The following is a 15495-nucleotide window of genomic DNA, read 5'->3' on the forward strand; positions in this document are numbered from 1 at the left end:
GCAATAATCTGGGGAAAATCCTATTATGTAATATGAAAGGACATAAAATTACACAGTGCTGTAAAAGAAGGAAAATAGCTCATTTGTGTTCTAGTTAAGAAAAGCCCCTAAGAGCTCTTGTTACACTCTACTGCTGAGGATTTTATGTTCTGAAAGGTCAGTCTTCCTGTCTCCACTTTTACCTACCTAAATCCAATCTTCTATAGCAGCCAGGGTGATCATTTATAAATGCAAATCAAGTCATGTCAAAGGCTTGCTTAGAGCTCCCCAGTGGCTCCTCATTGTTTGTAGGATAAAATCCAAACATCTTTATGTGGCCTACAAGGCTGCTGTGATCTGGCTCTTGCCCCCCTCACTGACCTCATCTCCTACTCCCTTCCCTTCCTCATTGAGCTCGAGCCAGGTTAGCCCCTTCTTCGGTCTTCAGGGAATCTCATTCCATCTCCAGCAGTTGTGCTAGCCACAGTTCTGTATGGAATGTTCAACTTCCAGGTCTTCTCATGACTTGACCTTGGAGTCTCTCTCAGCTCAAACTTCACCTCTTCAGAGGGGCCTTCCCTGCCCATCCAAATTGGACACAGACACTCACCCTTCCGCCATCATTCCCTATCACGTCAAGTTCCACTCTCCATATGCTTATTTTCTGTTCTGCCCTCTGAGATCCTGGATCTTGCCTAACTGACCACTCTTCCCAGGACCTGGCATATAGTAAGTGCTCAATAAAAATGGTTGACTGAATGAAAGAGTGAGTGGGTAACTTTCTCAAACTAGCTGGGAAGAAGAAAGTTTCGGTCTCCTTTCCAGAAGTGAACACTTATTTAATTTATTGAAATGTTAGCGTGTTTTGAGAGTCAGTAAAAGGACATTTTAATTAAGCATCATTTAGACAATCATTTAGAGTTATAAAGATAAACAAGTTTTTATTAAGAATTCACTTGGTCCCTGGATTAATTTTATATCTGTTCATTATTGGCAAGAAAGGATGTTTTTCAGTTTAGACTTTTAATTTATGTGGATAATGAACCAATATTTAGAAAATCTTTCTCTCTTGTTATTTAATTTTGGTTCTGGTTATTTCCTTAAAATACACGGAAGTGAAATGACATGGACTATTTTGGCTTGAGGTGGAGTTCTTCTCTAAGCAGATCTCTCGATTTGAAAGCCCTCCAAGCTCTGCGTGTTGTTTTTCAGAACAGTTGGTACATACCTAATCTATTTGTGAATTGAAACAGAATTTTATCATTATTTTTAAATCTAGTTTCCTTGGAGCTTAAGGGAAAAGTTTGAATTTCCGAAAGAAGAATTTTACATTTATTTAAAATTAAAGATAAAAAACAAAAAAAAACTTGTGCTATTGCCATTTCCCAAGTAAAATCTGTCTTAAAAATTGAGGCAAAATAAAACAGTGATGAGTTGTGTTGAAGGTCATTTTACATAGTTTAATAATCACATTCAAACACTTGTGCTTAACGGTTTGTTGACAATTTCAGAAAATCAGATGTCTACCAGAAACAGATTTACTCCTTATACACTCTTGTTCATAGTTGCCATTCCAAATCTGAAGATACCTGTGTGGACCTGAAGGATTTACGTGGAAAAAATTAAAAATATAGATTTTAAAGATATTTTATTCAGCAGCATTTATGCTTATGCTGACTTCTAGACTTGTATCAAACAGTGTAACTTAGAAATGAGCTTAATGTGCTAAATGTATAAAGGTTAGCTGCATAGCCTTTAAATATTATTTTATGAATTTTACATAATTTGCCAATAGAATATATTTCTCTATTCTACATGTGTGTGTATATATACACCATATGCCAATAGGATATATTTTACATCATTTGCCAATAAAACATATGATACATGGAATATAAAACATTGAAATTATGGACTTGCTATAATTATGACCCTAGCAGGGATTGATAAGAATTGAAGAATTTAGTTGTAAGACTTGAAGGTGTTAGAAATTCGGATAAATTACCATGCTATCTGGCTTATAGAGTATCTGTGTGAGTGTATATAAGCCCGTGAGTTACAAACACAGAATGGTCCTAGATTGCCTGCTGCATTCTTAGAGTTCGGGACGATTGCCGTACAGTAGCATGGAGAATACAGAGACACCCTGACGGATGAGTAAGAGCACAGATGAAAGGGAAGGAGAAGTTGCACAGCCGTCATCTTCTTCATCTCAGCTGGGTTCCCCACCAAAGTAACTCACCTGGTGTCAGACGAATGACACACGGTGTGTTTTGCAGATGGGGCCTCAGCCGAGATTCACACAGGCTTGCACATTTATCTGTCACACAGATGTTTTGTCTTGTGTTTTCTAGCCAGCAAGGCAACAGCTCAACTTTGCTGGGGGATCACCTCCAGATGTTCAACCAGAGACCTTGCTACCCCACTGAGAGTAAGCAGACAGCTCTTCCCTGCATCTGGGGCCACTCAGCAGCAGTACAAATTAGAAAAGGGTTAGCCCATACTGTCTTTGTAATGGTCACGTTTGTAGTTCAAAAACATGTAGAACACCACATAATCCGAATACTGCATTTCCTAGTAAATAGTCAGAAACTTACAAATAACACCAAGTAAGTTGAAAAAAAAAGTCTGAAATACATCAAACCTGGCAGGCAGGTTTTCTGTGACTATTGTTTGTAGATTTTCCCTGCTGATGTTAATTGCTAATTTTTCCACTCTGGCAAATTTGACTCTTTGAACAAAAACAGCTTTAGTCAAATACCTAAAATAAAATAAGAAGTCTAGGTTAACTCCATCTATGCATTTATATTGGCTCCAGGAGAACACATTTCTCTCTTTTGTATTCTGTGAGACTCCACAAAGAGCACATTTTATTCTCAAGATGATGAAAAAGTGGTAGTTATTGTTCATGCAGACACTGGCATTTGCTTCATAACCTAGGAAGAAATGTGTCAAAGCATTGTTACTAAGCATTAATTAAGTCTTCAGATATTCATAAAAAAGGTGAGTGAAAGAGAAAACAGGATAAATTCTAGATTTTTGACTTGTGCAATTGGGTACTGCTGTTTACTCAGATGAGAAGAATTAGGTGAGCAATTCATCTGAGTGGGATGCGAATAAAGGTTATCTCTGAGCTATTTAAAGTTTATGATACCTATTAGATATTCTAGATCTAAGCAAAGATGTTAAGGAAGCAGCTGAATATGCAAGTTTGGAGCTTGGGGAGACACTGGAATTGTTTATATTAATTCACTTATCAGAATATAGCTGTGTCAGAGGAGAATGCAGAGTAGAAGGGTATAAAAAGTTCTAGGTTTCTTATCTTTTTTGGAGATGACTCAGCTTCTCTTGGGCATGAAATTCCTTCTTTTTATAAAATAAGTGAAGATTGTTATTAGAAATTTTTCAACTGCAGCATTTTATATCCATTTGATCTCCTCTCATAAGTTACTGTTTTATGTCAAGAAACATTTCTTTCACAAAGCATTAAGGAATTCCGCCTTTGAAAGAAGATCATTTTGCCATTTGGCCTTCTTGTCCGGTTATCACAGCATCATTCATTCTGGCATTTTTCTCCCTCGTGTTTCCTGTAGTACATCAGAGGTACATGAAGCCAAAGGAACTGGCTGGAACAAATGGCATTGTTTCTTTATTCCACACTGAAAATTGTTATACACAGTTTCATATACACATCTGTGTCAGCAAGGTTGTAAATACTGACCAAATTTGATTCATGGACTAAATGATGTGATTTCTGGATACTTCAGTGATCTCAGACATACATTAACAGATCAGATTTTGGAAGGTTTTCTGCTAAAATGTACCTATGATATATTCTGTACACTTGGTGTTTTGTCAGTATTAGAGATTTTCTTTGACATACTTGCTATATATGGGAAATTATATTCCAGTAAATTAAGATACCAACAGTTTGGTCCTTGCCTGCACCAACACTGCTAATATCAGTCTGTTGCTGTCAAAGGTGCTGTCATTTTGTCTTGGTATCCTTTCTAAAATGCTTCACCTTCACTGACACCTATTAATATCCTATTTAAATTGCCACTGGATTTAGCACTTATGCAGTCATTATCAACTTTAACAAGAGAGATAATTTCAGCCAAACAGTGTGGATGAAAGCCTAATTGGTATGAATTTTAGAAAGAATGGGAAAATAGAAATGAAGACAATGAAGAGAAATAACTCAAGGAGTTTTACTGTGAAGAGAGGTACATAATGGTGTGGGAGGAGGGTGGTCAAGGGAGGTCTTGTACACTGAAAGGGTACAAATGAGAGTATTTCAGCAGAGAGGGGAAATGTGTGCTGGAGGACAGAGTGGATAATTGCACGAGTGGATAGGATCCAGGGCATAAGTGGAGGGATTGACTGAGATAGGAGTGCAGACATTGCTTGCAAAGAAACAGGAGGAAGGGTGAATGGGACAGCTTGGTAAATGTGATGGTAGTAGGATGCTGAATGTCTCTTCTGAGGATTCTATTTTCTCAGTGAAATAAGAAGCAAAGGTATCAGCAGGGAACGAGGAAAAGGTCTGAAGATGAGAGGCTTGAGGAGAGAGGAGGTAGTTTGAAATAGTCATTGAAAGAGTGGGAGTGAATTAACTAGAGAAATGTAGTAGGGCTGTCAGGCACCACCAGGGCCTATTTGAGGGTTATGATCATGAATTTGAAGAGAAACACTTAGCATGATTGTACTTTGTTTGTTTCCTAGCTTATTCAGTTGCTTGGGTTTGGCAGAGATTTAGTATTAACCGATGTTAGAAGTCTTATTTGTCCAGTAAAATTCATATCGAATAGGGTGGGAGAGTTGAAGGTAATGTAAGGGCGTGATTTTTAATGATGGAGAGTGGAACCTAGTCTAGCAAGGAGGGAAGTGAAGGAATGAGGAGTGATGGGCAGTGAGAATGTGGTGGGTGCCATAGGTTACAAGACCCTGCAGAGCTGAGGAATGACTGGGGTCAGAATCTGAGAATGAACCAGAAGAAGGGAATAATGTTTGAAATTGAGATTTAGGAGAGTGTACAGTTACCAGTAAAGATCAGGGGTAGGATTTGATCACAACCTTGCGAGCTGAGGTAGATGGAGGACAAGACCATGGGAGTTTAGGAGGTCAAGGCACTGAGACACCGTGCTGGAACTGGGACTGGGAAGGAGACGAATAGCAACAGAAATGTCTGTTTACTTAGCAGGTGGTATTTGTAGCTTCCTCTTGGTTATTAAATACTCCCTGTAGTCAAACATCCCGAAGCTGGATAAGATGCAGTCACCCCTCAGTAAGCAGAGACTTTTGACATGGCATTTCCTGGACACTGGTCATGTGCTCTCTGGCTGGCCTTTCATGAATGGCCCTCAGTTCCTGTCCTGTGGCCACACATCCCATATAGTTTCTTTCTCTTGTCCTCACAGAGGCTCTTATGGGAAGGATCTTTTGAACGCCTCTCAGAGGTGTCTTCTTGACTCACAACTGTCCTTAGCTCTCCAGCTCTGATGGGCTAGCTCTCATGAACTTTAACAGCCAAGCTCTGGTAGTAAGAAGGAGAGTTTCTACAGCTCAGGAAGCATCCATCAGATGAACTGCAACAATATTCTTAACGGTAGTCACTCTGAGGGGCTCTTGCAGAATCCATCACCTGCCTAATACCAACAAGAGCCTCTGACCTGCTCTTTCCTGTCGTCTGAGGTGAATGATGAAGGCAAGGTTTGCAGGATCGACTGATGACATGAAGAGCTGATTAGTATTTAGAATTGGTACAAAAGTCTTGCAAATAATTTCCTGAAAAGTACTTTAAGACATTTAAAGCATGATGGGAATAGTCTCCTTATGCTGAATGCCCAGGAACAATAAAGGGAATTAATATTTCAATTTGCCTTCTTCAGTTTGATATGAATTTTGATTAGTATATGTTCTCTTAGCTTGATCATGTCTAACTTAGGATTGGTGATGTTTAGGTCTTATATGTAGTTTATCCTAAGTTATATTTTATTTCTCTAGAATATTATTCTCAACCCAAATATAATATCACCTGTGTCACTCTCTCCAACATCATCTTCCAGCATTCTCTCCTCGTCTTCCTGTGCTCAAACTCCACTGGCCTTTCAACTGCTCAAATGTACTCTTATAACACTCCGTGTTTCTTTCTTATTTATTTGCCGTACTTGAAAATAAGAATAAGTTTATTTATCTATTTGGTGCCTTTCTGACACACTAAACCATAAGCTCCATGAGGGCAGGGTACTTGCTGTTTTCCCAATGCTTAGTATATTGTCTTGAATACAGTTGGCACTCAGTAAATATCTTTTGAACAAATGAATGAAAACTCTCAATATTTCTACCTAGAGTGAAATTGAAGGGTTTCATCAGTGTGTGCAGGGTCATTTGAGGTTATGTGGACTGGAGGAATGTCTATAAGCCTAAAGAGGTTATCATGCTCTTCAAAGTTTGAGTACTTGTGTATTCTAACTTTAAAGCATGTGTTTAGTAATAAAAACATAGTTAGGTGTGAGTGGAAGGTAAACTTGAATTTTACATAGAAAAATCTGTATTCATGTATTTGTTCATTTTTAGTGGTGGGATTCTGTGCGCTGCTTGTTACAATAATTGGCATATTGCTTACATGGGCACTGACTCAGCAGAAAACTCTAACCACCCTTGAAAACACAGTTCAGGATCTGCAGATGATCAGTCAATAGCGTCATTGTCAAATAAAACAGAAGGACTATGTGAGATGAAATCAACTTGAGAATTTTTCTCCATTCATTGAGATTTTATACTACGGTATCTTGCTATTGTTTAAGTTAGGTATGTTGTCAGTTATCTTTTTTAATCATTGAACAGTTAATTTATACACTTCTGAAGATTGTGATTTGACTAACAAAATAAATATAAGGTCTAAACAATAATTTTCAAATTGAAAATAATTCCTTATTTCTTTCCTGTTATTCAATTTCCATTTAGATATGTTCATAAAACATTTTTAGTGCTGTCAAAAAAAAATTTTTTTAATCCTGAATCTGTTTAAAATTTAGCATTTCTAATTCAGTATTTCCATGTTTTGCAAGTATATATAAAGAGATGTTTTGTCATTTGACCATTTATGTATAGGAAAATTAGACAAGAAGGACTAATTAGCATTTGTGCTAGAGTGGTTGACATTTGTTGAAGAATGAGATTATGGAAGTTTTTCATTACCTTTTCATTCTTTCCATTACATTTTCTCTTTTAAGGAAAATAGTCTCAGGTTGATTTGGATTAAATTGACTCAGTATAACCTGTCCTTGTGGAAGTTTCATGATTTCCATAGAAAAAATGTATTATTTACCTTTTTCCCAGCATTTTCTAAGTGTAGTAGAGAGTAATCATTTAAAAAAGAAAACAAAAAAACTTAAAGACCTCATTCCCTGCCTACTACACGAATACAATATCAAAATGATGGGACTGCTTCAGATTTACTATTACTGAGGAGTTTGCTGCATACAAATTCATTCTGAAATTGATGTTCAGAGATTAGAAATCAGAGTATATTGAAGTAGAGTCATTATAAATCAAAGTGTATTTTGCTGCTTTGTTCCCACCAAGAACTACTGAATTTTGAACCCCTGAACACTCTCTTCTAGCTACTTTCGAAATCTATTGAACAACTGAAGCAACCAGGCAGTCACCTCGAGGAAGCAGAGGAAGAGCTTCAGGGGGACCAGGCGATGCAGGAAGACAGAGCGCCCTCTAGTGGCAACAGCACTAGGAGCGACAGCAGTGCTTGTGTGGATGACACTCTGGGACAAGTTGGGGCTGTGAAGGTCAAGGAGGAACCAGTGGACAGTGATGAAGATGCTCAGATCCAGGAAATGGAATCTGGGGAGCAGGCTGCTTTTATGCAACAGGTAATAGGCAAAGATTTAGCTCCAGGATTTGTAATTAAAGTCATTATCTGAACGTGAAGTGCATTGCAGGTTTTGGTAAATGGATATTGTTTCCTATCCGTTTACATCTCTGAACAATTTGATTTTAGTGTTTAAGGAGTCTAACTAATGCAGATATATCTATATAGAGATCTCTCTAGATAATGATCTCTATATAGATACTAAGGTTTCACTGAAACTCCACTGCTAAGGAAAACCTGTTACACTAAAATTATACTACATGAGTATCCAAGTAATTAATAGGCTTTAAATTCATCCCAAAGCCTGATCCATGAATTACTTCTAAGGAAAACGAACATACTGTTGTTTTTAGTTTATATGTTGAGATCAGTGACTGCTGGATATAGTTTCCCAGTCTGATCAATGAAACATTCTATTAGTTCCTGATTTTTTTTGATATGTAGAATTTAATTTTCACATTGTTGTACATAATGTATCATACTACAGTCTTGAACACTGTTACAGGTAGTCTGCCCCTTCCTTCCTCTCTCTTTTTTGTTAAGTGAAATGTTCTGGTTACCATGCCAATAGTTCTAGGTTATTGTATAGATTGCAATTGAAAATATTAGGAATAGAGGTGGTTTTAAATATATAAATGCAAAGTACAGCACTATTTTAAATATTACATTGTCTCATCTAGCACTGCTCATATTACGTTTATCTTGTGTTATTTGATGATACTGTCTATTGAAAAAGATCAAATGAAGCAGATGCAAATGTTGGCAAAAAGTAATAAGCAGCATTATGGTCCAATCAGATACTATATTGTATCTACAATTGTAGAAAACACAGTAACGGTATGATTATTATCTGATATGAAGTCAAAATTATGTTTAAAAGAAGAAGTGTATCATATTTTATAATCATTATCACTAGGATCTGTTAAGTATAATTCCATAATGACACGGCATATACCACATCATTTTGGCAAATAAAAAATTAGGGAAGTTAGGCTTAACAAAAGAATCTACTTGTACATAATGCACCTTCAGAAGGACTTTGTCCTTTGATGCTATGAAATACAAACAACTTTGAAGGCAACAGAAGACTGTGTTTATTTAAGTCAGTTCTTTGTCAGGTTCCTGCTGTTCTCCTACAGAAAGCTGATTCCACGAGCCTGAACAGGAAATGCCTTGTGGAAACAGGAAGTCCAAGTGATTCATGTACTGAGGAATGTAGGGGAAAAAAAAAACGGAGGATAGTGTTTTACTCTTTCTGTTTTTAAAAGGGCACTCTATGAATTGATTTATTGTCTAAGAAAATAACACCACAAGCAGGGAAATTGTTAAGGAAGCTTTTCACTGGAACATTTCCTTCATACTCCCTTTTGATATGTTTACCTTGTTTCATAGGTTTACTTTTGTTAAGCTAGTTAAAGATTCGTTGTATTAAGACCCCTTTAATATGGATAATCCAAATTGACCTAGAATCTTTGTGAGGTTTTTTTCTATTAAAATATTTATATTTCTAAATCCAAGGTATTTTAACGTATAGTATCCTGTTTCAAAGGAGATATAGCAGTTTTGCCAAATGTAGACATTGTACAACTGTATGTTATTGGCACGTGTTGTTTATATTTTGCTGTGACATTTAAAAATATTTCTTATAAAAGGTTACTGCTAAAGATACATTATCCTTTTTTAAAAAGTCTCCATTCAAATTAAATTAACATAACTAGAAGTTAGAAAGTTTAAAACTTTTCCATATAATGAAAGTCCTTCTGATAATTTGACAAATAGCTATAATAGACAACACTTCCTATTACCAACATATTTTGGTTAATATATTCCTTCAGATTAAAATGACTTTTTGTCAGTTGTTTTGCATTAAAAATATGGCATTCCTAAGATAAAATTGTATATTTTTTCCATCTCATAAATATTCATTTTCTTTAAAGTCTTTTTTCAATCTCATAAAAAAGGGATAGTGCATCTTTTAAAATACATTTTATTTGGGGAGGAACATGTGGCTAAGCAGACTTTTGTATAATATTACTTCAAAGATATGTAATCACAAACAAAAAAACTATTTTTTATAATGTCATTTGAGAGAGCTTCATCAGTACAGTTGGTGGACGTTAATTGTTTGAATTTGATAATCTCTGAATTTAATCAAGAAACTACCTGGAACCAGTGAAAAGGAAAGCTGGACTTAAATAATTTTAGAACTAATTGATAAATGTCTCTTTTAAAATCTACTGTATTTATTATAATTTACACCCTTGAAGGTGATCTCTTGTTTTGTGTTGTAAATATATTGTTTGTATGTTTCCTTCTTGCCTTCTGTTATAAGTCTCTTCCTTTCTCAAATAAAGTTTTTTTTAAAAGATCCCCTTTCATACATATGGCTTTGTGTAAACTTGCTATATTTAATTGAATTCGAAGCTTATTCACTAGGTCTCATATACCAAAATATATTGCCATTCTTTGATGAAACAAGAAAATAAAGATATTTTGAGCAGTTACTTCTAATACCATTAAAAATAATAATTCCAACAATAATGATTTTAAACTGTTTACATCAGCCATTATCAAATAACAAACACAGGTAAAATTTGTTGCATTTTCATTTTCCCAGTGTGGCCTTTTTCATGATATATTATCATCTTTGATGTCAACCTCTAAATATAAAATTTTATATAAATAGATGTCAGTTCTTAACTTTGCTCAACTTAAAAAATTATTTTTAAAAATGCTAACATAATCCCTTGACTATAACAAGCACTCAATAAATATTAAAATGAATAATTTTCCATGTATGATAATAGTTATACCTATTACAGTGAGAGCTGGACCTACAAGTATAAAGTGACAGTAAATAAATTTAAAGAGAAAAGAGTAATTAAATGATCTCCCCTTATATGGAAACAACTATGATACTAGTGTGAAGAAAAAGGAGCCTCAGATCCAGGGAACCTGGACCATACACATCCCATGGGCCATCACTACCTTGTTCCTCTTCTGGGCAGTTGCTGGCAAAACCTATCAGTCAGTACTTCCTAATGTGTTACATGTATTTGGTTCAATAGGTTAAAAATAATTGTTTTATATTCTTTAATGCCTTTAATCTAAACTTTAACAGTGTCATGCAAGTTCAAGTTACTCCAACACAACAATATTGCATTAGGTTGTTAAGAATTCTGGAGCTACTATCATTGACTATTACAAAATGGATTGTCATTCCATAATTCCATAAATTTGATAATTTGGTCAGAATTGTGGAAATACCATTGGTGCTAGTCATAATTTCCTGAAAATTGCCTTTACCCTATAAAATTACAAGATTAACCTCAGTACTAGAGATCCTCAAAAAAGAGTTGGAGGAATCAACTCCAGTGGTTTTATACTGTATATGTGATTTCCAAAGTGTAAAGTTGTTGTTTTAATAAAAAGCATCAATCTCATGTTAGAAACTTTTTCTTCAGAAAAATAGTTTTTGCCAGGACTTGCAATAACTAACCATTAGATTTCCTCTTCTGGCAACAAAAAGCCACCTTCTTGGTGAAGGTGGCCGCTGGAATGAAGACTACTACTTTTCACAGATGTGAGATAGGCAGTTTTTAAGAGATTTTTGTGTTGTTTCATTTTTTTTTTCCTAAAGGATGTTAAAAAGGAATTCAGACACTAAACATATTTTTGAAACCTAGTACTCACCAGATACATAGGTAGACAACAGTATTTTTTTTTTAACTTGGCATTTCTTTGTGATTTTTTCAATAATGGAAGCATACAACTGTGGGTGTATAATTGTGGGTTAACAATGATAAGTAATCAAGGTCTACAAATTATAACCAGTTATAATCGGGATCTTGGAGATGCAAGAAAAGGAGTTTGAGAGGTAGATTATCTTCTCCTTTATTATTGATAATTCCTCCAACTGTGTTTTAAAGGGAAAGTATGGGAGGGCAATCAATGAACTCAGGCAAATAAAAAAGGATATTGGGAATGTGACTTTTCAGAACTTAATCTATTTAGATTTTAAATGATTTCTATTCTGATTTTATAATAACTTCTTTAAAGCTTGTAAATTGTAGGGTTTAGACAATGCAATTTTTTGGGACCATCTTGATTTGCAAAAAGACTTTTAATTATTGTAAACATAAAATATATTAGACATTGTTGTAGGCACTTTACATCTATTAACTCATTTAGTCTTCACGGCAACCTTATAGGGGAGGTATTATTGTCCTGTGGTAGAGATGAGGGCACTGGGACACAGAGAAGTTAAATAAAATCAAGGCCACCCAGTTACTGACAGTCTAGCTCCAATTTGAACCCAGGCACGCCAGCACCAGAGCCCTTGTTCTCAACCTTTACCACCGTGCTGTATTGTGCAACAATTCTTTTTAATGTCCAAGATTATTAAATCATTACTATTCTCTCTCTCTCTCAGCCCATAGGCATTTCCAAACTGTTTTGAGCCACTTTTTTCTTTTAAGCATTGCTATAAATTAGGAGATTAGGACTCTGTTTTTCTAATTCACCAAAGAGAAATCTAATTCTTTTACACATTCTGTTCAACCAATTTGAATCATGAAAATTTGTGAGTTTCTTTTTTCTGACCAGAGCCAGTCCTGGGATGGGGTGAAACAGAGTGTCTGCACTTGGGATTAACTTTCTAGGGGAAAGGAAGAGAAAAGAGTTCAGCCAGGTCACAGCTCTCCTTCGCTGCTTCTTAGCTTCAGTCCCCAACCTAGGCTAAGAGACTCCAATTTCTAAGCTTTTAAAAAAACTTTGTTTTACCTATCAAGGATGCACTTGATAATCGTGATCATTTTGACCTAAAATAGTCTGCATCAAATGTTGTGAAAAGGAAAAATAGGGACATTTGTCTCGACTTCTAGACCTCCTCGGTGGTTTTCCAATTGAAAGGTGCATAAAAATCCTCTTGAGGGCAGCTGTTGACAATTCAGATTCTGACCACACCCCCCAGAGGTTGTGGGTCTGTCGTCCTGACAGGGAGCCCAGGAATCTACATTTTTCAAATCCTTTGGCAGAGTCTGATTCAGAAACAGTGTTCTAGAGATGGCCAGGGGCCCAGAACCACTTCCTGAAATATGGCCTGGTTTTCAATAGCCTTTACCTAATATCCTTGGATTCTCTTGATTCATCGTTTTCAAAAGAGACTGTCTCATCTTTGTCGTATATTGTTCTATTTTGTCTGCATTTTAACTCAACTATAGGTTACTCTCACTACATGTATTGCAATTACTTTTTTATAGTTTGTCCTTTTTGCTTATTTCTCTCTTCTAATTGAAATAATTTCTTAGCCTATTTATGGAGTATTAATTTGCCAAGACTTGGCAAATTATTTTTCTTCACAAGTTCCGAGCTATTTGTTTTATGTTGTTTTTTGTTTTTTTTTTATTGAGATAACATTCATATAACATAAAATTCACCCTTTTAACCATTTTAAAATGTACAATTTATTGGTTTTTAGAATAGTCATAATGCTATGCAGCCATCACCACTATCTAATTCTAGAACATTTGATCAACTCAAAGAAATCCTGTACCAGTTAAGCAGTCAATCCACATTCCCCCTCCCTCTAACCGTGGCAACCACTAATCTATTTTGTCTCTATGGATTTGCCTATTGTGGGCATTTCATATAAATGGAATCATACATTATGTGGCCTTTTGTGTGTCTGGGTTCTTTCACTTCACATAACATTTTCAAGGTTCATCCACATTATAGCGTGTATCAGTACTTCATTCTTCTTATGGCTGAATAATATTCCATTGTATGAATATACTATATTTCATTTATCCATTCATCAGTTGATGGACACTTGAATTGTTTCACATTTTGGCTATTATGAGTAATGCTGCTATGAACATTTATGTACAGGTTTTTGTGTTAACATCTGTTTTCAATTCTCTTGGGTATATACCTAGGAGTGAAATTGCTGGGTCATATGGTAACTCTGTTTAACTCTTTCAGAACTGCCAAATTGTTTTCCACAGTGGCTGAATTATTTTACATTCCCTCTAGCAGTCTATGAGGGGTTCCAGTTTCTCCACATCCTCTCCCACACTTGTTATTTTCCGTGTTTGTTTTTTTTCAATTGTAGCCATCCAGTGGCTGTGAAGTACTAGCTCATTGTTGTTTTGGTTTCCATCTCACTGATGATTAATGATGTTAAGCGTCTTTTCATTTACTTATTGGACATTTGTACATCTTCTTTGGAGAAATATCTATCCAACTTTTTTGCCCATCATTTAATTGGCTTGTTTATCTTTTAGTTGTTGAGTTGTAAGAGTTTTTAAATATATTCTAGATACTAAAGCATTATCAGATATATGAGTTGCAAATATTTTCTCTCATTCTGTGGGTTGTCTTTACATTTTCTTGGTAGTACCCTTTGATGCACAAACATTTTTAATCTTGTTGAAGTCTAATATATCTACTTTTTCTTTTGTTGCTTATGCTTTTGGTGTCATACTTAAGAAATGATTGCCTATTCCATTGTCACAAAGATTTACACCTACATTTCCTTCTAAGAGTTTTATAATTGTAGCACTTACTTTTAGGTCTTTGATCCATTTTGAGTTAAACACATTGTTTGTTTAAAAAACATTCTTCCATGCATTTGAGTTATTTTTAAACAGATAAGAATTTAGTGATTGTTGGACTCCATTTTCTCATGCATTATCTCCATTTTCCTTATTTTTCATTGATTTTGGTCTTGTTTCTCTGCCATTTCTGTTACTGTCTCTTGCTGCTTCCTAGCTTTTGATGCTGCTGCTTCTTTTTTTCACAGTGAATCATTTAAATGTTATAATCTTGATGTTTATTATATGTAATATAAACTGATGAAAACATTAATTTTATTTTTCCTTTTTTATGGTGACCTTTAAAAACTAAATCAGAGTTATTTTTCTTCATGTATATGGTTTTAGAATTCTACTGGTTACTTGTTTTTACTTATGTCTACTTTGCACTTAAATTCTATGTTGAACTAATGATCGTGACTTTGCTTTGATATTTGTGCCTCTGTTGACAGATTTTCTGCAAAGACCCATATATTTGTACTGTCCAAACTGGTAGCCATGTGTATCTATTGAGAATTTAAAATGTGACTGGTATGGGGGCTGGCCCAGTGGCGTAGTGGTTAATTCTCATGCTCCGCTTTGGTGGCCAAGGGTTTGTGGGTTCAGATCCTGGGTGCAGATCTATACACTGCTCATCAAGCACATGCTGTGGTGGTGTCCCACATACAAAATGGAGGAGGACTGGCACAGATGTTAGCTCAGGGCCAATCTTCCTCACCAAAAAAAAAAAAAAGTGACTGGTATTGAATTGAGATATGCTGTAAGTGTAAAATACGTACCAGATTTCAAAGACATAGTATAAAAAGTATTTTGGGGCTGGCCCCATGGCCTAGAGATTAAGTTCAGCTAGCTCTGCTTTGGTTTGCAAGTTTGGATCCCAGGTGTGGACATACACCACTTGTCAGCCATGCTGTGGTGTCAATGCATATATAAAATAGAGGAAGATTGGTACAGATGTTAGCTCAGAGCTAATCTTCCTCTAGCAAAAAAAGAAAGGAGTAAGATTGGCAACAGATGTTAGGTCAGAGGTAT

At 35.6% G+C, this 15495-nt stretch overlaps 1 protein-coding gene across 50 annotated transcripts in view; it reads left to right on the plus strand.

Annotated features, from left to right (window-relative positions):
- The window catches only part of HDAC9 (histone deacetylase 9), a 546893-nt gene extending 536655 nt beyond the window's left edge, over positions 1 to 10238 (plus strand). For all 50 annotated transcript variants that reach the window (XM_070264631.1, XM_070264612.1, XM_070264643.1 and 47 more), the window contains one exon: positions 7608 to 10238. In XM_070264631.1, the coding sequence (XP_070120732.1) occupies positions 7608 to 7922 (315 nt within the window). In that variant the 3' untranslated portion in view covers positions 7923 to 10238. The remainder of the gene's footprint in view (positions 1 to 7607) is intronic.
- The last annotated feature ends 5257 nt before the right edge of the window (positions 10239 to 15495 follow it).

Source organism: Equus caballus, chromosome 4 (assembly GCF_041296265.1).
Source record: "Equus caballus isolate H_3958 breed thoroughbred chromosome 4, TB-T2T, whole genome shotgun sequence".
Lineage (NCBI taxonomy): Eukaryota > Metazoa > Chordata > Mammalia > Perissodactyla > Equidae > Equus > Equus caballus.